The 24120-nt window shown below is 38.3% G+C and overlaps 1 protein-coding gene across 2 annotated transcripts; it reads right to left on the minus strand.

The window, feature by feature from the left end:
- Nucleotides 1-264: 264 nt before the first annotated feature.
- Nucleotides 265-22893, minus strand: MBIP (MAP3K12 binding inhibitory protein 1). Of its 2 annotated transcripts, XM_089522134.1 has the most exons (10): nucleotides 22716-22776; nucleotides 13154-13247; nucleotides 12173-12292; nucleotides 10164-10385; nucleotides 9970-10066; nucleotides 7577-7642; nucleotides 6506-6655; nucleotides 4820-4917; nucleotides 1901-1939; nucleotides 265-790 (listed from the first exon to the last, which is right to left on the minus strand). In XM_089522134.1, exons 2-10 carry the CDS (start codon nucleotides 13157-13159, stop codon nucleotides 686-688), a joined length of 903 nt encoding a protein of 300 aa, XP_089378260.1. In that variant the 5' UTR covers nucleotides 13160-13247; nucleotides 22716-22776; the 3' UTR covers nucleotides 265-685. The 2 variants fall into 2 exon arrangements, with proteins under 2 accessions (XP_089378260.1, XP_089378258.1); XM_089522132.1 differs by lacking the exon at nucleotides 13154-13247 and having other exon boundaries at nucleotides 22716-22893.
- Between the last annotated feature and the right edge of the window lie 1227 nt (nucleotides 22894-24120).

Raw genomic sequence — 24120 nt, forward strand, 5'->3', positions numbered from 1 at the left:
GCTTCAGTTCTGGCATCCTGAGTGAAAGGTTCTCATGACAAGAGTGGGAAGACTTGGTAACTGAGATTTCAAAAAGTCACTGTCAGGGCAAACAGCACTAGACTGGCAGGACTATCAGTCTCATTTCATGTGACATGGTCACCTATCAGTGCTTATTTCATTCCTGAAATAGTCACATGGATTTCACCTTCACAGGCACTCATTCCACCACTCAAAGATGGATGGTCAATTAAGGAGGCCAATTTAACATACTACATCACTTCATAGTTATTACAAATCATCTTTATTTTTCTACATATATCTTTGGGTTACTTCACAAAGCTACATAAACAATCACATTTCACTTAACAGTGTCTGGATAAAACTGTATTCCAAGGGACAGTCTTCAGATCCATGGACATCACATATAAAATGTAGTTATTTTATGGAGCAAACTGAAGGGTTTTTTGTTTTATTAACAGCTGTACAGTTTTTCCAATACAAGGAAAGCAGTATTTATAATGCTATTCGAAAAAGTTCTTCATTTTGAAGAAACAAAGTTCACTTGGTCTATGTTTTCACTACCAATCAGATGAATTCACAGGTATTGTTTAATTTCCTTACCATAGTGCCTAAATAAACAGTACTCAGACAGTCTAAAAGAGTTAAGTAAACATGAAGGCTTGCTGAAGGCACATTGCTGTACTCAAAGAAGCTGATCAACTACCTTGGGCCTCCCTTCATTTGTTTTTCTCAGCAATGTTTGCTTAAGTGCATTGATCTTCTCATCAAGCTCAGCCAAAGAATAGTCCTGTCATTCAGAGAAAAAAAATGAAAGTTTAACATCTTCAGTTTTCTGCCTAAACATTGAGAGTTACAGCTTTTAATAAAAGATGATGCTTCCTTCATATGCCAATTTGCTACGTGGTTATTTTGTTTGTTAAGTAGTTATTTTAAACCACAGTTTTCCTTCATTTCAAAAACAGTAAACTATTATTTAATCTTAAACCGCCAGGACATGATACGAATCCTGGTTTCCTATTAGAGCCAGGAGTCTAATATTAAATCAAGAGCCCACAATACAAGAAGGGAAATTGGACAGAAAGCGGACACTGAAGAGACCAAGATATTCATTTCTCTATTAATAATCCTTGATTTTTAAGACAAGACTATCACATCTGAGTCGGTTCTGTAACAGCAGTAGGGTCATTTGAATGGATACTATTAATGTTTCAGTGCTGCAAAAATAATGTTTTGGAAGGGGAAAATCATGCAAATTCAATTTATTACCTATACTAATAAATGATAATGTTGATGGAGAACTTATACTGGCAACTTAGAACACTTTGAAGTATATTTCAGTAAATAAATGTTACTAGTGGAAATCTCATTTTAGGACAGATTCAAAGGTTTTGTAGAATATCACCAATCATCACTTCTCTGTGGGTGGAAATCTATACAGCTATACTAACATTAGATTCTCATGTGGGTTGGCTAGATTGTGAGAGAAGAAGTCAGACCCACCACTGTTGGCCTCTAGGCACATGTAGTGCCACTGTTTCCTATCAGAAGTCTTTTCTAATACTTCAGGTCCAAGAGCCATGTTCAAGAGAAAAGCCATTTTTTACTTGGGAACACAGTGTCACACAAACATGAGTCAAATCATCAAATGTCACCAAACATATGAAATAAAGATTATTTTGCCAGCATTAAACATTGTGGACAGATATATTAGGCTGGAGTGGGAATCATGTTGCCCTCCAAATGTAACTGAACTGTAACCTGATTCCCACAATGTACTGGCATAACATAGACAAAAAACATGCATGTGGTATCAGGGGGTGGAGAAAGGAATGCTGTCTGTCTCAGCCTAACAACCTTGAGGATATGGTCTGTTACACCACCATTCAAGTGCACTTACTTGGTTCTGCTGGATTTTCCTTCTTTTGCCAGACAAATTCTATGAGAAAAAAGGTTATTACTATTATTACACTTGCAAGAAGGAGTAAAATATTTCTATAGAAGGGATAATAGCAGGGATGTGGGAAGTTCAAATCTCTACATGTTGATGGACTACAGTTCCTAGCATTCCTTAACACAGACTATGGTGATACAGCTCATGGGAGTTCCAATCCAATTTCTAAGGCCTGGATTTTTCCAGCCAACAACCTATCAGTATAAGAAATCCTTTCCCCATTGCCAGTGAAAGAAGCAACAACTGAAAGCTTGCTCATCATAAAAGGGAAATGAAGAGCATTTGAAATCTTCCACTTCAATTCAGATGGGGCATTGCAGGAACTGAAAGAAACGTCCATGCACATACATCTGCTGGATGGGGAACAATATGTACAGATGTGTGGTCATATCTGGTTCCCCTATAATGAGAATGATGATTTATTGATAGCCCGGCCAATCATGAAGAATCCGGGTGGGATCTAACAGCTGGAACAGGTCTGGGAAGTGAGTAAATGGCCTGTTCTAGATGTGGCTGCACTTCTCTGAAGGAGCAGGTAGGGAGCTTGGGAGTGCCCCTCAATTCATCCCTGTTACTGGAGGCCCAAGTGGATTATGGCACCGAGAGTGCTTGGCAGCAGTTTCTTTTTCTCATTAATTTTTATTGATTTTAAAAACAAAACAAAAATATAAAAAACTTCAGCTACTATACAAACATGCCATAAGACAACTATATACTGAATACATCACATTCTCTACAATACAATAACAAACGTAACACTGACTTCCTATGTCTCTGGATTCATGTAGACTTGATTCACTTACTTCTGTCTTCTGATTTTTGTTATCTGCTTGAAACTCGAACAGTGGCCCATTTTCATAATTCAGAAAGTGAGATTCATCTTATTTAACATCAGCACCTTCATCTTTGTTATTTCTGCCAACTGTATTTGCAATACAACCAGAGCCATTGGTTCTCTACATCTTTCATATCATTTAGATAACTGGTTAATTTATCAAGTTCCATCATTTCTAGTAATTTAACAGTCATCTATTGATAGATTTATTTTTATTTTTCCAATTCTGTGCAAGTAGAATTCTTGCTGAGGTTACTATGTAAAACATTAATTTCCAATACCTTTTTTCATCATGTGGCTGCATTACCCTGAAGGAGCAGGTATGTAGCTTGGGAGTGCTCCTCAATCCATCCCTGTTACTGGAGGCCCAAGTGGACTCTGGGGCTCAGAGTTCTTGGCACCAGCTTCAACTGGTGCACCAGTTATTTATTTATATTTATTTATTTAGGTATTTATATCCCGCCCTTCAGCCCTAACGGCTCTCAGGGCGGCTTACATTTATTATTTTTAACCAGACAGTTCCCTGCCCGCAGGCTTACAATCTAAAAGACACAACACAAAAGGAGAAGGGAATGGTGGGGGGGAGGGGATCAGGTCCAGCATTCTTCTCTCCCCCTGAGGCCTGGACCAAGGCAGATGGACCAGAGGGAGGGCTTGTCTTCTTCCAGACAGGCCTGTTGGACCTAGCCTGCCTCTCTCTCCCTCAAGATGGTGGCTGAAGGGAGGGCTAGTCTTCTTCTAGGAAGGCAGTTGGAGTTCGCCTGCCTCTCTCTCTCCTTCAAGATGGTGGCTGAAAGTTATGGCCTTTCATGGACAGACATCAAGTAGCCACACTAGTCCACACACTGGTAATCTCCCAATTAGACTACTGTAATGCACTTTATGTGGGACTGCTCTTGAAGAAATCTTGGAAGCTGTGGCTAGTGCAAAATGTAGCAGCTCGACTGCTGACTGGAATATCACATAGACAGTATGTAACACCAGTCTTAAAAGAACATTGCTGGCTGCTAATATGTTTCCAGTCTGAATTCAAGGTGCACATGATGACATTTAAAGCCCCAAATGGCTTGGGTCCTCAATACGTAAAGGAGTGATTCTCATCACATATGCCTGCCCAAGGATTAAGATCTGCTGCCAGGGAAGGAGGTCCTCCATATCTCATCAGTGAGGTCAATACATTGTGTTGGGACATGGACAGGGCCTTCTCAGCCATGCCACCCCAACTGTGGAATGTTCTCCCCTTGAAGGCCAAAACATTCTTGTCATTTAGGTACCATCTTAAAACTTGGTAGTTTGCCATAGCCTATGGGCCTTATTAATTCAACCCAAGACTATTATTGATAATTTCAAAAATTTTAATTTAAGAAAATCTGTTTTTAACTGATTATATTGTTTAATATATTTTAAAATTAATTAACCTGTTTTAATGCTATTTTGTAAGATGTCCCGAGGTCTTCTGATATAGGATGGGGTATAGCAACATGATAATTTTGTGCCAAACAATACTGTACAGTTGTATCATATAAGCATTTAATAATTTTTGTGTTCTTAAAATAACAAACTTGTAATGAATAGTAGTAACACTTTCCCCCCCCCCAACCCTCCCTCCAAATCTCCTTGGAAAATAAATCAAAACTTTGTCTCCATATCCCCATGGTTTCTGGAACATGCATCATACAAATGACCAGTGGCATGCATTTCAACCTTTCTGAAAGGATCTGGTGCATGCAAGAGAAAAATATTTGGACCAGTGGAAGAGGAAAAACATGGTGCAAAACAATTTAAAATCCTAAGCTATCTTCCCTCAAAATGTCCTATAAATTCTCCAGAACCTCACAATCTGCTGTCAGATCAGTTTTTCTTGATGGAGATTATCATGCTGTGACTGAGAAGGGACAATCATGAAAAACTGTTGGTTGCAACAGAAGCAGTTTTCTTTACTACAGAAACATGCAGTAAACACAGAGGAGGGAGGGAGATTCAGGAGGTATCTTATTCAGAACAAGAGACCTAGACTAAAGGTTACTCACCATAGCCTGAAAATATTCAGGAGACATCCCTTCCAGTTCAAGAATTTTATCTTCAAGCTTTTTTATCCTTTGATAAATGTCTTTAGGTACTGGTCTGCCTGCATTACAATTCATATTTAAAAATCAGAAAAAGCATCAGAAAAGCAAACATAGCTATGAGTATTTGAAAAAAAAAAAAGGAAAATCTTATCGGGTTATTTTGATTTATTTTTGGAGCCAAGATGTGGTCAAAACAAAGTGTGGGTGGGGAACACATGATGACATATCAATGCTCTGGTGAAACAGGCTACTTAGATCCTGCTTGGAAGGTCATCCAAGTATGGATCAAGGGCTACAAATACAAATGTAAAAAGTTATTTGTTTACTTATTTAACAAGGTTACAAGTCTAAGACAATGATTCTCAGTCTTTGGTCTTAGAAGTCCTAGCCAGCTTGCGAAAGGGTCAGAGATTCTAGGAGCTAAAATATGATGGATCAAAGAGTGAGAGCCCCATATTTAATAAAATAACACACAAGAGAAAAGGAATGGGGAGGGAAGAGGGGGAAAATAAGTTCAGCAACAGCTACATCCTGATATATGGAAGTATGTCTGGTGCTCAGCTGCTTTGTTCAGTAGACAGTATTTTGCTTTGATGAAAATCAAAGTCAGAAAATAAAAATTCCTACTCTCCATGTAAGTTCTTACTTTCTGAAAACATGATGTCCCATAGTTAATCAAAGCAGATTTAATTAAATGAGTGGGTAATCTAGATTGATTTCAGATAAATGAACTTGCAAAATCACCTCTGTGATTTCCTTGTCTAAGAAAATTCTATGGAATTCATGTGGGCTCGATAAGTCAACAGGCAACTTGGAAGGCACACACACAATCTACACTGATCAGAAATCATGTGTGGCATCCTTGGTTACATTTAATTCTTGGTAGTTTTCCTTCTGAAAATTATGTGCACATATTGTGGCCTTCTGCTTCAAAATCCAGGTGTGCTGCAATGAAACTGAAGCCTGACTAGTAGGGCAAAAAAACAAATTCATTTAGTTTTACAGGCTATGTGTTCTTAAGAATCAAAGTGAGATAAATATTTTTCATATCCGATTTTCACAAGAGTTTTACAAGTTAAATATACTTTGCATTATATAGATTAGGAAAAGAAGTCAGCAATAACCTTGTGACACCACACAGCAAGCCCATGAAGGAGCTGTATGTCTCTACAATCAAACACAGCCTGCCTAAGCAACCTTTCTGGAAAGAAGTGAATAAAAACAATGAGTGTGCCAGACAAGGAAGAAAATAAGTGGTTCACAATCCTTTTAATATGAACATTTCTAATGAACAAGCTGAAAGAAGTCAATCTTCCTAAGATTATAGAAGAACAAGATTATGAAAAAGTTACTTTTTTGGACTACATCTTTTATGAAAGGGATTCCTAGAGGTAGCAATGGTGGTGGTTACAGAATGGGACAGCAATACAGAAAAATGCAGAGCATAGAACTTATCTAACCTATGAATTATGTCCATCAGGATTAAAAATTGGAATCAATTTCTCATGTTTCTCCATTTCTGGAGACTTGAGGTATAAAAAGCAAGGAGCAGAGTATGAGGGATATGTTGAATTTATTATTTTGCTACTTTCTTACAATGAAAGAATCACAGTATAGAGTTAAAATATAAACTGACAGCACACAAACCTGTTTGTAACCTTAGGTGAGTCTCAATGTTTTGTAGTCTCTCTTCTACAGCTTGATTCCCACAATCTCGGGAGAGAGTGCTTTTATGACTGGACCCATAAGCGCTTTCACTTCTAGTCTGTGGGCCATAGGTATTTACAACCCGAGAAACTAGGGATTTAAAAACTGCAAATAAAGTATCTATACATATAAAATTAATAAGTAAGAACATTTGCCAAGAGGGTATATTTTACAGTGCAGTATCCTGTTTTTACGTATAAGTCTCACTTGTTTTTCAAGTTAGTAAAAACTGTTATAGTAAATAATAAACATAATAACAACAATAGGTAGAAAACAACAATGGATTAGACACATAATGCCAGTTAAAAGAACATATCATGCTAAACAGTCTCAGCCTATGCTTTATCATCAACATAAAACTGCAGTAAACCATATTCTGTTGTATGGGTTTCATACAGTTAACTTCTGTAGTCTTCACACTTACTTTTCCTTCTTTATTTAAGTACTCCTGTTCTTCGTACACTTCATCTTGGGAAGAATAAACATCTCCATCCTATGCTTCTTTCCACTGCTCTTATCAGACATACTACAGATGATTCCATGTTATAGTCTAATACTCCACTCACTATAAACTGCATGGCAGAACGCATTTTCAAATTAGTTTCTATAAAGTACTAGATGGTCTTGAACAGTGTGTAGATTCTAAAAGAATTTGCCATGCTCAGCTTAATAGATAAGATTCATCTGTTGTTCACTCCTAAGAACACTACCTAACAGGAGTACCAGATTCACAGAGTCTACAGCCCAAACAAAGCAGTTTACACTTAATTCTCCAGCTGACTATTCTCACTAAGAGAACATAAGGGTAATGCCTAATTTTTTTATGTAGAACTGGGTTATTTAATTACAATCTTTCTAAGCACTGGTTAATATTAATTTAATTAAATCTTTCTGTTGACCAGTACCATCTTCAGTTACTAACGCTAGAAGAAATACATACAAAGTATACAGATAAATGAAATAAGTCATTTATTAATTACAGTGACAGATATTATAAAAAGTAGCACTTACCCTTCACATGACTTTTGAATCCTGGGTAGGGCGTGAACACTGCATCAGTCCTAGCACAGCTGTTTTCTAAGGAATTTTTGTAAAAGTGATCCTTAGTACAGACATTTAAGATGCCTAAAATTCATTCCAAACTTTCACAAAGTAGGCCTTTGACCTTAGCCTGGAATTTAAATAGATGTTGGAGGGGAAATTCACCGAGATTTTTCAAAAGACATCTACTTCAAGATAAGGATTTTGTGAAAAGATTATAAAGACAATTTTTTTAGCAAAATGCTAAGAAAAAGACTTTGACAAAAGAGCAATTTATTTTCATCACATCTTTCTACACTAAATTTTATTCAGACTGTGTCCCAGTAAACAATTACATATCATAAGGTATAAAATCATGAAATACAAAACAAGAAAATAAAAATATCCAGAGGGGCAAATTAGGAATTGGCTGGAATTAAGCAATCTCCACTACCAACTGAAAGGCAAACAGTGAAGAGGCCAAGCTGCTCCATGAAAAATCTTCCTAGTCTAAGAAAACCAGAGCTCAGTTCCTGCAACACCTTATTAGGATTTATATAACACTTTTTCCCTATCAATTATGGAGATAAAGGCTGATAAAGGTGGGCAAAGAGAAAACCTCCATAAATTGGATTAGACCCACATGTCAAAGGTACTTCCCTTAGTTTAGACCAGACTTTTCCAACCTGGCAATCTTCATTTATTTCACTATCCAATTTCCTTTATCTCTGACCACTGTTTATAATCTATGAGGCAGATGGGAGTTGCAGTCCAAAACACCTGAAGCAAACATGCTGGGGGAAACTGTCCTAGACTTTACAGAGACTCAAGAGGATGAAAATGTTACCAGGTCCTATCCCTTACTGTCTCTGTAACATCTTCTATGCTTTGTATGAACTTGTTTTGCTTCTATGTTCACCATAAATACATTGTGAGGCTGAATGGCAGATTGGGGAAACTACTCAACAACTGTTATCTTCAATATCACATGGCAGAAAGAGCTGGATGAATAGTTCCTTGAGAGCATGCAGCTCTTGCAATATACAAGAATAAATTTTTAGAGCAATGGTCATATAATAGCTGAACTGCCTGTAGAGTACATTTGAATTTTACGCCCACAGGTTTATGAACTGTTCATACGAACATCTATATATATTTATTGCTCTTATAATGTCTACTTTTTATGCCCACTTATTTGTAAGTTTCTGTGCTCCTTTTTACAAAATTAGAATCTTGAAACAATTTTTCACTATGCAACTAGGCCTGTTCAACACTGATGATTCTCTCATTCCCTAAGTTACACACATGTCGTGTAGTTTGGCTTTTTTATTAAAAAGAAACCAGAACTAGGAACAGTTTTATACTGTCAGTCTCTTTCTTTTCTTGTTCATGATATCAAATAATGTGAAATCAATATCCTATAATTAGCACTGCTGCATCTTAGATTAGTGTTTCTACAATGTTTAATTTGCATAAACCAAAAGTATCAAACCTAATATTAAATGTTATCAACTTAAAAACATACGTTTCCCTTCAAGTTTTAGAATTTCAAAGTAATTACTGAGACCTAGATATCATAAAAGCAGTAAACATGAGGTTATTTCCAAGTGCCTACATTTAATGTGATGAGCAAAAATCAATTAGTGAAAAAACAGATCTGTGCAAAGGGAAATATAATAATTGGTTTTAGAGTCACTGTGAGAAGAGCATCCCAGGCATGAGCAACTCCTCCCATCACCCTCAAAATACTTTTCCATAGCAAGTTTAAGAGTACAACTCTATAAATATCTACTCTCAAGTATCTCCCATTCAGCCTAATCGAGCTTACTGTCAATTAGGCAAGCAAAGAATTGTCTCCTGAATCACATTTTTATTTAAGAGGTGGAGATTACAAATCAGTTACCCTACACTATTCCATTATAGTCCACAGAAATACTCTAGATTTAGAAAAACAAACATACAGTTTGGCCCTCCATATCTCTCTCTCTCTCTCACACACACACACCAAAAAGCAAACTTTGATTTTGCCGTTTTTGTATAATTTCCCTATGCCACTGTATTTAACAGGACTTGGGCATCTGTGGATTTTGGTACCCACAGGGGTCCTGGAGCCAAATATCAGTGAATGCCAAGGACCCACTGTATGGGAAAGCTTTTTCAGGGTCACTAGATTTTTTATCAGTGGTTGTTGATCAGGGCATTCTAGAAGTAAATATTTTAGAAATGAAAATCTCTAAATTTTGCTTAACCAGTATGTTTTATATTGTTGACAATCTGACTAGGCTTGATTTTCAATAACTTGGAAAAATAGCTGTTCAAAACTAGGGAGGCATGCAATCATGCTTAAAAGACTAAGGAAATTAAAGCTCAACTGGATAAGCTACCTTGATTACAATCAATAACATTGCAAAATTCTCTGACGTTGTTTTCATTGATCTCAGCTTGCTTCCTTTCAATGAAGGCCAATATTCGTCTTTCAATCTGTAGGCAACAGAACTTATATTTAGTTTTTGTTATAGCAATTCAAAATGAAAGAATGGTGTAAATTAAAATAGGTGGTGTCCCAAGAGTCACTTACCTCAGCTTTTCCAGCTTTTATCTGTACTACTTCTGGATCAAAATCAACATGAGTTATTTTCAGGTTGTCAGAACCACAGGTTGTCTGCTTCACTTCTATCTGCACATCTTTATCCATTACATTTGAATTAATTTCACACTGTCTGCATTCTGTCTTATTGGAATCATCAGTGGGTGTGGTATTTTCTGTTTTAATCAAAGACTGGAGTTTCTCTATAAATGGCTAGGCAGGGGAGAAAGAGAGAAGACTCAAACTGACAGAATACCTTTTTTATTTTCTTAAAAATAATTGTAAATACCATATGCCAACATATTTTGCATATGTTATTCAATCAAATTAGAATTAAAATACTGCATCTCCAAGTATCTTCCCCTTTTCATCAGTTCATTTTACTGATCTGTACATTAAAAATACCCCTTTTTGTGGGTCCAGATTACCTGAGCAAATCTGTGTGTTACTCATATGCTGCATACCAAATTAAAGCAGAAGACTTTAACAGAATTCCACTTAATTTACATGTCATTTTAATGTGTATTCAGAACTTTAAAGCTTAAGTATTTTTGCTCCTTATCAGGATAGGTAAGACTCTTGTTTTGTTAAATCTCTTTCTTTAACACTACATCATGGGGAACATCTCCACTTGAAACAGCAGTGACCCAAAAGGTATGAGAGAACACAAACACTGAGCTCCAGATCATTCATTTCCCCCAAACAGCCCATATTCAAAGAAGCAAAATAAATTCTCCTTATTCTCTATTTTTTTAAAAAGGTACTTCAGCTTTTCATATTTAACATACAAACCAACAAATACAGAAAAAGACACAAGGAAGCTAATGGGTGACACTGGATTACATTTTTGAAAGTATCTGCATTAAAACAAGCCAAATAATGAGCTCACAAAAACAGTACATGCAAAGTATGTAACAGTAAAAAACTATAAAATGACAAACACATCAACAATTCTTCCAAGCAACCTGGGTGTTGTAACTATAGGCTATTGCTACACTATTACTAGAGAGAGAAACACTTAAATTGGTACTATTAAATTACAAGGTAAAGTTCTCAAACTACAGAAGCGGTTTTTCATGTTGTGAAGAAAGGCACAAGAGACTTTTCTGTGCTTGTTGTCCAAAAAGGTCTTCTGCTTTTTACATTTAATTTAAGTTTATATTTAAAGTTAGAATGACAATATAATCATTAGGATGACAATGTATAATCAATTGCAAAATCCTACTATACAAACCCTGCAAGAACATATGGGAGCTGAACCTAGAATATTCTTCTTTCTTTCTTTCTTTCTTTCTTTCTTTCTTTCTTTCTTTCTTTCTTTCACCAATGAGGTTTGCATAGTCAATGCTGCTAACAGCTTACACCCTAATTAAATAGGGAAGCAATTCAATTACAGATGTATTCTCATTGTTTGTTCTAGCAACTGATCTGACACCAAGAAATGATGCAAGTAGTGCAACGTAACATTAATAAAGATTTAATGTCAAACGAGTGATATAACATCGCAACTGGTTACTTCACGAGATGAAATATTAAATGTCTAACAAGTTACTTAAACAAAATCTGTGCGGGAAATACGGTTAATTGCAGACACACACACCAGGATGTATCCTGCTGGGATAATGCCACTTCTTGATCCACAGAAAGCACTCCACAACCGCAGAACTCACCCAACGCATGGAATCATTATCATAGCATGACACACACCTGCCGTGTTATTGCTTAATTATAACCTACCACAGATGGAAATGTACTGCATTTACAATGGAAGAGCAGAAATCAACGGGACTACCTTGTGAAATCTACTTAACCCAGAGTAACTTGTAATGCCATTCTCCTAACTCTTCCAGAAAGCAGGGTGTGTGTGTTGTTGTTTTTTAGCTCTTTAGGAAGCACAGCAGAACCATTTTCTTGTATAGTAGCATAAAGATGAAGTTTTTGCTTTTAAGGATAAATTTGAGCAACTGGGTTATTAAAAGTACCCAAGAAAAAACATTTACCTGTAATGTTGAAATATGCTGCTGAAGAGCACTAAAGAGCAGCACAGGCTGAACTGGTGATGCTGCTTGAAGCTTGCTCCAGTCAATGTTAATTTTCACCACATCTTCTCCAAGATTAATCTTCAAAAGCCAAATAATTCAAATCACATGAGACTCCAATGTAAATGCCTTGGTAACCACATATAAAGATTAAGATTTAAATTTAGATTTAAATCAGGGTTTCCCTTTAGTAAGACTGAAGGACAACATTGTTGGATTAGACCAACAGTTTATCAGAGCTAGTAGCTTGCTTCTCACAGTGCCCAAATTGAACCTCATGGGTAGCCCAAACCAGACATTAAGCACAATAGCCACAGGGCTTAGAAATGTTCCACTGGCCATACTGGATAAGGAATTCTGGAAGTTAGTCCAAAAAACAAACTTCTAAGCTCTAGTTCATCCTCTTTGCCTATCCAGAAATGCACTACAACTGCTAGAATCTATGCCTTTAATGCTGTCTGGGAGGTGATCTGGAAGCTATAAATCTGAAAAGAAAAAAAAAGGAAATATTTCCAAGCTTTGGGTAACCATCTCTGGCTGTTACTTCCCAGCAACTAGTATTCAGTCATATATTGCTTTTGTGCTTAGCAGTTTTGTACAATCATTTTTGCTGGCATCCAGAGATTACCCTTTTCCAATCTGATACCATTCAACTATGTTGGATTATTGTTCCCATCATTTCTAGCCACATGACCATTCAGATTTCTAATGGATACCCTAAAGAGAATGCATAATACACACCCACAATCTGGCACAGTGGCATTCTTCCCCCACCACGTTTCTGGTTGTGGGAGAAGAATATTTTTACACAAGAATAAGTCACAAATCTTTTAGTAAACTGGACTTCCCACAGGCTTCTGGTATTATGATTGCCCTCTAACACAAGTGCATATTCCTCACACACTTCCCTTTAGAATGAAAATTATGTACTCTGAAACATACCGCCATCAAATCTGGCAGCAAAGGCTCTGGGTATTTTTAAAGTTGGCCACATATTTCCCATTCCTGCTGCTGAACCTTCAGAGTTCATTTTGTTCTAAATTTAAATATAAAGTTAAATTCAATGTTCATAGCGCCTCTGAGCATGAAACAGGATCTGACAGCCAATCCATATCGCTTAGCATAAATCATCTCTATCAACCATTAAGAAGCCACCAAATAAAGCACAAGATTTAAAATGAGGTAGATGTACTGGTGTAGTTTCATGCACCCACTACATATTCAAGATGGACTATAATGACCTCCATATCAGTATGAAGCAGGGAAGGGACGAAGGCAATTCAATCAGATGTCCAATTCCTATAATGATTATAGTATATTTTATTTAATGTTGTGAGCCACTTTAGAAACTCTGGTCAAAAGGTGGGCAAGTGTTTCAGGTGGCATGCAGAGCTGTGTGAGCAGGGCATTTTACATTCAGAGACTAGAAAGTTTCTGTGAGCATGAGTCTCCTATGAAAACAGAGATTTACCCAAAATTGTCAGCATGGCAGTGGAGTATTAGTAGTAAATACTGTAGTGTCAGTCTAAGAAAATACCAATTTGTATCCCATTTCAAGTCATGAAATTCACTTGGACCAGCTGCTCTCTGTCAGACTAACCTATTTAGAAGATTACTGCAAGGACAAAATGAGAACCATGCACGCTAAGGTAAGCCTCTGAAATAAAGAGGAGGAAATAAAATAATAAATAAACATAATAGAGCAACAAGGCAGTGATCTACAGCTTCCCACTGATTTCAATAAAATGTGCTTGCTTTCACAGTCAGATTGAAGACATCTTTATGCAATTATAATTTATTGATAATTTGATGAAGATGAGATTAATTTTCACCTTTTCCTGTTTCTTTCCCCCCCCCCCCACCTCTATCCTTTTTGCACCAAGAATCTTGATTGTTCTTAACAAAGGTATTGCCCAACTGTAGAATTTTATAGTTTTAAGATACTATGCAGAGTGAAAGCGATTTTTCAAAAAGACATCCACCAGTTCCCTTTCCTTTCCAGATAAAAACTCTATACAGTAGACCCTTGTTATATGCTGGGGTTTGGTTCCAAGATGCCCCGTGTATAACAAAATCCGTGTATGCTCAAGTCCCATTAAATATAATGACATAGCAAAATGGAAAATCAAGGTTTGATATTTGAAATTTATACTTTTTTGGAACATTTTCAAACTGTGGATGCTTGAATCCATGTATTAAAAAATCCGTGTATAAGAAGGGCCGACTGTACTTTATATAGTACTTTTAGGGTACTGTCCTATACAATTGATCTAGGAGTAATTTTTGCCAAGTTCAATGAGACTTACATCTGAGTGAAAATACCTATGCCACCACTTTTGACAATGATTTTCATCTTTATTGAATTTTTATTTATCTTTCTCTTTATTCAACCATTAAGCAATGCTCTAATAAAGTCATCCTAGCAATGAGAGGTTGAGGTTAGAATATGGCCAAGACCACAGAATAAACCCAAAACAGAGATGAGGATTTGAATATGCATTTCGCAGGTCTAAATCCAACCATTTATCCACTGAAGAAAACATTGCTTCAAACAACCTGACTACTAGTTTCCAGTCATCTCATTTCCAGCTCCTAGATGTACTTATCAAAGATGTATCTTAGATTGTTTACTGACTGTGACCAATTCTGTTTCCTCCTTGAATTTCTTTGATCAAACTACTTGAAAATATAGCTATTGAATCTTTTAATTATCTGTCACTGTAACAAATGCAAAAGATTCTTGAGTCTTCTCCCCATCTCCAACTTTTCAACTTACTTTTAAAACTTTGGGCACTAGACATTATCCTGTACTCCAGCAGACTTCTTACTGGCAGTGCAGCTAAAAGTAAACAAACCATCTACTCCTAAATCAATATGTGCTTATCATTAATTGAAATACATGTAAAGATTCAAGGATACAAGAGAAGATTTTGAGGATGGGACTGTGTTTTCCACACTTTGTCTAGCTTAATAGTGTAGGCTTCTTGAGGGCTTTCACAAGCCAAGACTTAAAACAAGGGATTCTTATCTTTCCAACTAAAGGCTATAAAATTTCAAACTTACATGTGTGGTTGTGTATATGTACCTGTGCATATAAAAACTTGAACTCATGTGTTAACAGATGGTAATTACAATGTGCAAATGTTTACCAATTTTTTTTATCCCCTTCCTTAAAATATACAGTAAACTAATTTGGGACTCAATCCTTTAAGTATCTCAAGGATTTGAATATTTGTATATTCTTTTCCAATGAGTTATTGGGCATCTGCCAGTCACACATTTTCTGCTAGCACACAGTTCAGAATTGAGATTTTAAATTATTTTTAAAAGTGAAGGAATGAAATGATACAATCTCATATTTATATGTTTTAACAAACTTGTGAACTTATGTTACACACTGGTAACTAGTCTGTTAAAATCACAGAGAAAATGGTAGCAAACATATGCCATGAGGCTGCAATCGTAAATGATAAACCAAATGTGAGCGGAGTCATTAAAAGATCCAAAGAGTAAAACACGCTACTTGAAATCCTATTAATTATGTCCAGAAATAATCCTCACTACATCAGCAATTGCCAATAAAATCATGGTAGATGTTCTTATCCACTGTCCAGTTGGCTCTGATGTATGGTAATATTATGAATGAGCTCCAGACACTACCAAAACCCCTGGTCATTTACAACCCAACTCAGGTCTTGCAAACTCAGAGCTCTGGCTACCCCCATTGGGTCTTTCCCTTCTATCTTCAAATTTACCAAATATTAATCATCTTCTCCGATGTGTCATGCTGTCTCATGTTATGTCCTAAGTACAATAGTCTCAGTGTACTCACGTGGTCTTATAAGGAGAGCTCAGGCTTGGTTTGATCTCAGACCCATTACTTTGCCTTTTTGACAGTCCCTGATACAGTGGGCTTTTAGACGACTGTGACCCACCCACCCCCATGGATACCAAAATCTTTGGATGCTCAAACGCCATTATAAATAATAGCATACTGAAATTGGGTCCCTTCTCTAAAACAGGAAAATAAGGTTTGCTTTTTGGAATTAATATTTTTTGAATATTTTCAAGGTATGGATGGTTGAAACTATGGATAAAGAATCCATGAGTATGGAGGTCCAACTGTATGTATTAAACATTCCCTCAATATTACAATTCCAATGAGTTGATCTTCTTCCTGTCATCTTTCTCCATTGCCTAGATTTTACATGCATACAGAAATCAGAAATAGATGATCCTATTTCACCTCCTCTGAACAAATCTTGCCATGAAAACATACATACATACATACACACACATACTGTGTGACGCTGGGTAGGGAGGAGTGATTCCCATGTTAATCTGTGTATTGTTCTGTTGTTGATGGCAGGGCCTCAGGGTGGGAGGATATGCAAAGGGGATCCATCCAAGTTTTCATCTTTTTCTCATGTCTTGACTATATGTTCCATTTTGACTGATGACCGAGCCAAAGTATGAAAAAATTTAAGAATTCCAATGTCTTCATTAAGTATATTAAAGTTATGTAAATCACCTGTGGTCTCTTTTTTAAAAATGTTTTCTAAATAATTGACTGTAACCCTGATTTTGTAGTTCATTTCTTAAGTTTCATGATTCCAAATTCTTGTTATTTTCTAACAATAATGTGGTGACATCTGCATTTCTTTTAAAGCAATCCATAATTTTTCATTTTTTTTTTGTTTTTTTGTTTTGTTTTTACAGTCAAAGGCTCTCATACACATAAAGTACAGACTGGTTTTCTTCTGAAGTTCTTCGGTGTACTCCTTTAGCTAATGTGTGTTTGAAATATGATTTTGAGTGCCTTTTCATTTTATGACTCCTGGACATCTAGCATTTCACATTCCATATATATTAGATATTTGTCATAAAATGTGAAGCATCACTTTGCTTGTGTGGAATAGTCCCATGACTACTACAATCCTAATGTCCCATTTTTGGGGGACTGAAATGCATACTAAACATTTCCAGTCTATGGGCCATTGTTTTTTCTTCTTCTATATTTGTTGGCAGATTTGTGTTACACTGTGGATGATTTTTTTACACTGTGAAACCAACAGTTGTATTGTTATGCTATCTTTTCCTAGTGCTTTATCCAAAGTGCTTTCACTTCACTTTCTTCATCACCTTTTCCTTCTATCCTCATCTTCATCAGAAACTTCTACTTTGAAGTAATCAGTTATTCTTTCATTTTTTTAATATAATTCTTCAGTGTATCACTTCTGTCATCTTTTTATTTTATCCTGATCATATAATGTATTCCCCATTAATCATTCAGGATTGATATCCTTAAATTTGCCTTTGGCTTCTCTTAGAATAGAATCACAGAGTTGGAAGAGACCGCAAGGGCCACCCAGTCCAACCTCTGCCATGCAGGAACTCTCAATCAAAGAATCCAATCTCTGTTTAAAGACCCCCAAAGAAGGAGACTCCACACTCTCCAAAGGAGTGTGTTCCACTGTCGAACAGCCCTTACTGTAAGGAAGTTCCTCCAAATGTTAAGGTGCAATCTCTTTTCCTGTAGCTTGCATCCATTGTTCTGGGTCCTGTTTGCTCCCTCCTCAATACGACATCCCTTCAAATATTTAAACAGGGCTATCATATCACCTCTTAACTTTCTCTTCTCCAGGCTAAACATACCTAACTCCCTAAATCCCTCCTCACAGGGCATAGTTTCCAGACCCTTCATCATTTTACTCACCCTCCACTGGACACGCTCCAGCTTCTCAATATTCTTTTTGAATTGTGGTGCCCAGAATTTGACACATTATTCCAGGTGAGGCCAAAGCAGGATAGAGTGGCAGTATTACTTCCCTTAATCTAGACACTATACTTCTATTAATGCAGCCTAGAGTTGCAGTGGCCTTTTTAGCTGCCGTATCACACTGTTGACCCATGTTTCTTTTCTGCTGCCTTCCATTTCTTTACATTGATTATTATAACAGTTCTCTTTATCTCTTTCTACAGATTTCTGAACAGTCAGGTGTAGGTTTCTGACCCTATTTCTGTTACCTTTACTTTTAATCTATCCTTTAACTGTTTGAAGAGTTGCATAAATCATTCAGTTAGGCTTTTCTTTCCATTTGGCTACAGATAGTCTTTTTGCTTTCTTCCTTTGCAATGTCTCTGGTTTCTGTCCCAAATTCTTCTGATTTAGGTTCAGTAGTATACATTTATTATTTACACATCTTCATATTCTCTATGAGTAATCTTTAGATTGTGTTTTACCAGTATGATTGATTTAGTGTACTTTTTTAGCTTTATACAAATTTTTAATATTAGAAGTTCATGGTTTGAGCCACAATCTTTTTCCTGATATTGTTTCTGCATTAAAAATAGAGCTTCTCCATTTTCTGCTTCCTATTCTACAGTCTATTTGAATTCTGTAATGGCCATTCAATGATATCCATATAGAGTTGTCTATTCAAATCTCTTAAAAAGTATTCACAACAACAGCAACAAAACCTGGTGGCTTCAGAAAATTGATCAATTACTCTCCTGCTTTTTGATTCTAGGCCATCAGTGTCTGGTTCTACTTTGCTTCTTCCCTTTGAATTCCAGTCACCTATGATTAACATGTCTGATCAATTTCTTCTTGGATACCTCAACAGAATGTATTGATTTCTGTTTCTTCTGCTTCTATAGTTGGAAGTATAAACATTTATTATGACGATATCGACAGGTGTTCCATTAAGTCTTTCAGAAATTATTTGGTCAGACTTTGCATTATATGTCTTTACTCATTTTACTGCATCATATAGTATTAATGCCACCCCATTTCTTCATAGTTGGTCATTCCCTGGATAAAACACTATGTAATTATCTGAATGAGAATTCCTATCTACTTCAGTTTACTCACACCAACTATTCTAATGTTTATATGTTCCATTTTTTGTACAATTCCTAGCTTCTTCGATTCATGCTTCTCACATTTCATGTTCTTATATACACATCATGCAACTTTGGACTTTCCTTTGTAGCACAGTTGGGCTACAAGACTGGTACAACAACAACAACCCCTTCAGATACACACCAACTTACTGCTTTAAAAGCGGCTCAAACCCCAGAGAAGAAAAAGCAGGAAGAAAGCACTTGAAACACAGGCCAGATTTGATTTATTTTTTAATAAAAAAGAGACTTTTGTAAGGCTTGGCCATGTAAACCCACTGGGTTACCCTGGGCAGGTCACAATCTCTCGGCCTCAGAGGAATGCAATTGCAAACCCCCTCTGAACAAATCTTGCCAAGAAAACCCCATGAAGCCTTAAGGTCACTGTAAGTCAGAAATAACTTGAAAGCAGACAACAACAACAAATGGCAATCCAAAATTCTTGACAGTTTACTGAAAACTACCCAAATATCCATTCTTCGGTCCCAATTTGATCTGGCCATGTAAACTCACTGTGTGACCCTGGGCAAGTCACACTCTCTCAGCCTCAGGAGAAGGCAATGGCAAAACCCCTGTGAAGAAACCTTGCCAAGAAAACCCCATGATAGGTTCGCCTCAGGGTCCCCTTACGTCAGAAACGACTTGAAGGCACACAACAAGAGCAACAACAACAACAAAGTAAGGCAGGTCTGCGGCATCTTTGAAAAGGGAGACACTTTAAACCCCGAGAGAGACCCATTGTTTTCATAGGAGGTTCATGCTCACAGAAAGCCACTGCTGTCGCAGCTTCTCTAAGCAAACGATATGGCTTCTTTTCTCTCTCCCAGAGTGACCAGAAATGTCCTCATTGCAAAAGGGGATAAATTTGAGGATCCTTCCTGGGCAAGAAGGCTGAAATAGAGGACACATCCAGGAAAAGGAGGACGCCTGGCCACCCTGCTCTTCTTCCCCTTCCCCACTACCAAGTAAGCTTCGTCTTTCACAAACAATGCGGCTTCTCTTTCCCAGCAAAAGAGGACAAGGCACCGTGAGATGTAGGACACTGGAGGAAAACATAGTACGGGACCAAATAAAAGCTAAAAACAGCCATATAAATATAAAATCCATGCTTCTTATGTGGAGGGGTCTTGTAACACCTTTGAAACTCACTGAATGAAAGAAATTGGCAGCATGAACTTTCCTAGGCTTAAAGTCCATTTCCTCAGATGCTTTTGGTGGAGTGAAAGCCAGGCACAGACATCTATTTGCCATTGGTATGTGAAGATGTCAATTCAAATTGCAAATCCTTAGCAAATGGAAATGAAGTAGAAGGTCCACTTTTAATACACAAAAGGATTTGCAATTTGAACTGACATCCTCATATACCAATGGCATATATATGTCTGTGCCTGGCTTCCACTTCACCAAATGCATCTGAAGAAGTAGACTTTAGTCTAGGAAAGCTCATGCTGCCAACTTCCTCCTTTCAGTTAGTCTCCAAGAGGGTACAAGATCTCTTTACATACTGATTTTCCAGACTAACACAGCTATATCTTTGAATATCAGAAATCTACCATCCTAAGCCAAAACACAGCCCTAAACCTGCTGGAGGTTATCTGAGCTCCATCACCTGCTGGAATGTAGTAGTAAACTTTGGTATTTTAATATATTAAGTACAGCAGCAGCATGTGATCCAATAGATACCTGGGACAGAATCCCAGTAAGGTATTCTGAAGGATAAGATGCAAAAGGATAAGAAACACAGAGAAGTTAAACACGTGAAAAAATATTTGTATGTAAAGAGATCTTGTAAAGAGGTTGGCAACATGAGCTCTCACAGACTTCAGTGCATTTGGAGCAATGCAGGGAGGGCTTATTTTCCATTCTACCAAATGCATCTGAAGAAGTAGACTGAACTTCTTTCTTTCAGTTAGTCTCCAAGGTGCTACAAGATCTCTCTATAGACTAACAGGGCTATATCTTTGAAGGTCAAAAATCTGTATGTAAAGAGATCTTATGGTACCTTTGAGACTCACTGAAAGAGAGAGATGTTGGCAGCATGAGCTTTCCTAGACTTCAGTCTACTCCCTCAGATGCATTTTGATCAAAGTCTAGGACAGCTCATGCTACCAATTTCTTTCTTCCAGTTAGTCAACATCTTTATTAATGATTTGGAGGACAAAATTGGGGGCATACTTATCAAATTTGCAGATGACACCAAATTAGGAGGAGTAGCTAATACCCCAGAGGACAGGATCAAGATTCAAAATGACCTGAACAGATTAGAAAACTGGGCCAAGACTAACAAAATGAAATTCAACACGGAGAAATGTAAGGTACTGCACTTAGGGTTGAAAAATGAAATGCACAGATATAGGATTGGGGACACCTGGCTGAATGAAACTACGTTGAAAGGGATCTTGGAGTCCAAGTAGACCATAAGTTAAATATGAGTCAACAGTGCGATGTGGCAGCTAACAAGGCCAATGTGATTTTAGGCTGCATCAATAGAAGTATAGTATCTAGATCCAGGGAAGTAATAGTGCCATTGTATTCTGCTCTGGTCAGGCCCCACCTGGAATATGAGTCCAGTTGGGCACCACAATTTAAAAAGGATGTTGAGAAACTGGAGCGTGTCCAAAGGAGGACAACTAAAATGGTGAAGGGTCTGGAAACCATGCCCTATGAGGAACGACTCAGGGAGCTGGGGATGTTTAGCCTGGAGAAGAGAAGGTTAAGAGGTGATATGATAGCCCTGTTTAAATATTTGAAGGGATGTCATATTGAAGAGGGAGCAAGCTTGTTTTCTGCTGCTCCAGAGAATAGGACCTGGAACAATGGACGCAAGCTCCAGGAAAAGAGACTCCACCTCGACATTAGGAGGAACTTCCTGACAGCAAGGGCTGTTCGACAGTGGAAGACACTCCCTCGGAGTGTAGTGGAGTCTCCCTCCTTGGAGGTCTTTAAGCAGAGGCTGGATGGCCATCTGTTGGGGATGCTTTGACTGAGATTTCCTGCATGGCAGAATAAAGGGGTTGGACTGGATGGCCCTAGTGGTCTCTTCCAACTCTATGATTCTAGTCTCAAAGGTGCTACAAGACTTCTCTATGAACTTCTTCCTTCCAGTTAGCCTCGAGAGTGACAAGATCGCTCTCTATATGCTGATTCCAGAGACCAGGGCTAGATCTTTGGATGTTTCCTTCCCCTTAGAGTCCAAGGGGTTAGGTTAAGATCTCTTTCCAGACCGATCCCACAGAGTAACAGGGCTAGATCTTTGAATCCTTCCTTCCAGCTAATCTCAAAAGGGCCACAAGACCTCTCTACATATGATTCTACAGAGTAACCTGGCTATGTCTTTGAATCCTTCTTTTCAGTTGCTCTCGAAGGGGCTACATAAGACCTCTCCAGGTACTGATCCCACCGAGTAACACGGCTATAATATATCTTTGAATCCCTTCTTCTTAGGCGCTCTCGAAAGGGGAGGGAACCCAGAGCCTCCTCCTGGGCTGGAAGGCTGAAGTGGAGGACGCGTCCGGGAAAAGGAGGACGCCTGGCCTCTCCGGACACAGCAAGCCAGCTCCGTCTTCCTCCTCGTCCGCCCCTTTCCCTCCCGCCCACTCACCTGCCCCACCAACTCCGGCAGCAGGCGAAGGGAGTCTCTCAGGAGCTCTCCCACCAGCTCTTCGGAGGAGCCCGCCACCGGGGCAGAGACCTCGGCTTCCATGGCGCTTTGCTCTTCGACGGCTGCCGCCATGACAGGCGCCCGGCGCCACAGCAACCGGGCCGCTCCCCCCGCCCTTCGGGAGACGTCGCGCAGGGATGACGTAAGCGCTCCCCACGCCTTTTGTTTTTCCTGCCCCGCCCCCTTTTCCCCGCCCCCAAGGCGCGTGACTGACACCACCATCTATCGAGGGAAAGCTCGAGGGGCGGAGCTTCTGCGCCTGCGCAGTTCGGTCCTTGTGACGAAAGCAAAGAGAGAGGACTGTGTTTACTTTCTCTCAGGCTGCATCTGCACTGCACCAATAGTCCAGTTTGACACCCTTTAGCCTGAGGAATTGCCCAAAGGGGAGATTAAATCTAAGTGACGTTGCAGCTGGGATGTGGGCTATCAAATTTAAAGTCCAAAACACACTGCAGAAATAATCCAGTTTGAGACCGCTTCAACTGCCCTGGCTCAGTACTATTAGGGAATCCTGGGAAATGTAGTTTGTTGTGGCACCAGAGCTAGCTCTCTCTCTCTCTCTCTCTCTCTGACAGAGAAGGCTAAATGTCTCACAAAACTTCAGTTCCCAGAATTGCCTAACAGTGAGCCAGGGCTTTGAAAGAGGTGTCAAACTGGATTATTTCTGCAGTGTGTTTTGGCCCAAGGTCTCACTAAAGCGAACCTATCAGGGTTTTCCTGGCAAGATTTGTCCAGAGGAGTGTTTCCTTGGTTCCTTTGAGGCTGAGGGAATGTGAGACACCCAACACACTCCCATGGCCATAGATTTGGACCCTCTTCTCCAGAGTTGTAATCCAACACTCAAGGCTCTACACAATGCAGTACATCATTAGTTCCACTCAGGACCTGGTCACTGTATCTTAATGGGGGATGCAGCTACTCCTTTTTGTAGTATAACTGTAAATCTTTGGTTACTTTTATACTATGAAAAGTTACGGGGCGCAGGATGTGCCATCATTAAACAGTGGAAGAAGAGTATCACCATGGAGCTCCTCCTCCCAGCAACTTATAACATGCAAAAGTAATAATATTTCAGTGGCTTTTGAGAAACATGAAAACAAAGTTGCCATTCAAAAACTGTTAATTATAATACTAAATACTCTTTTAAAGTAACTTGCCAAGCTTTGCAATGATTATAAATAAATCTGAGTTCAGTGGTCCCTCCACATCTGCTGGAGTTAGAGGCGAAGGCCCCCCGTGAATGTGGAAAAACCGCAAATAAAAAACAACAACACTATTCTTACCAAAGAGAACACTTCTCTAGGAATCTCCATGTCCTCCAGTGCAACTCTGTGGTCAGCACCTG

This window comes from Sceloporus occidentalis, unplaced genomic scaffold, assembly GCF_023333645.1.
Source record: "Sceloporus occidentalis isolate IW3139 unplaced genomic scaffold, rSceOcc1.0.p SCAF_4, whole genome shotgun sequence".
In the NCBI taxonomy this organism is placed as follows: Eukaryota; Metazoa; Chordata; class Lepidosauria; order Squamata; family Phrynosomatidae; genus Sceloporus; species Sceloporus occidentalis.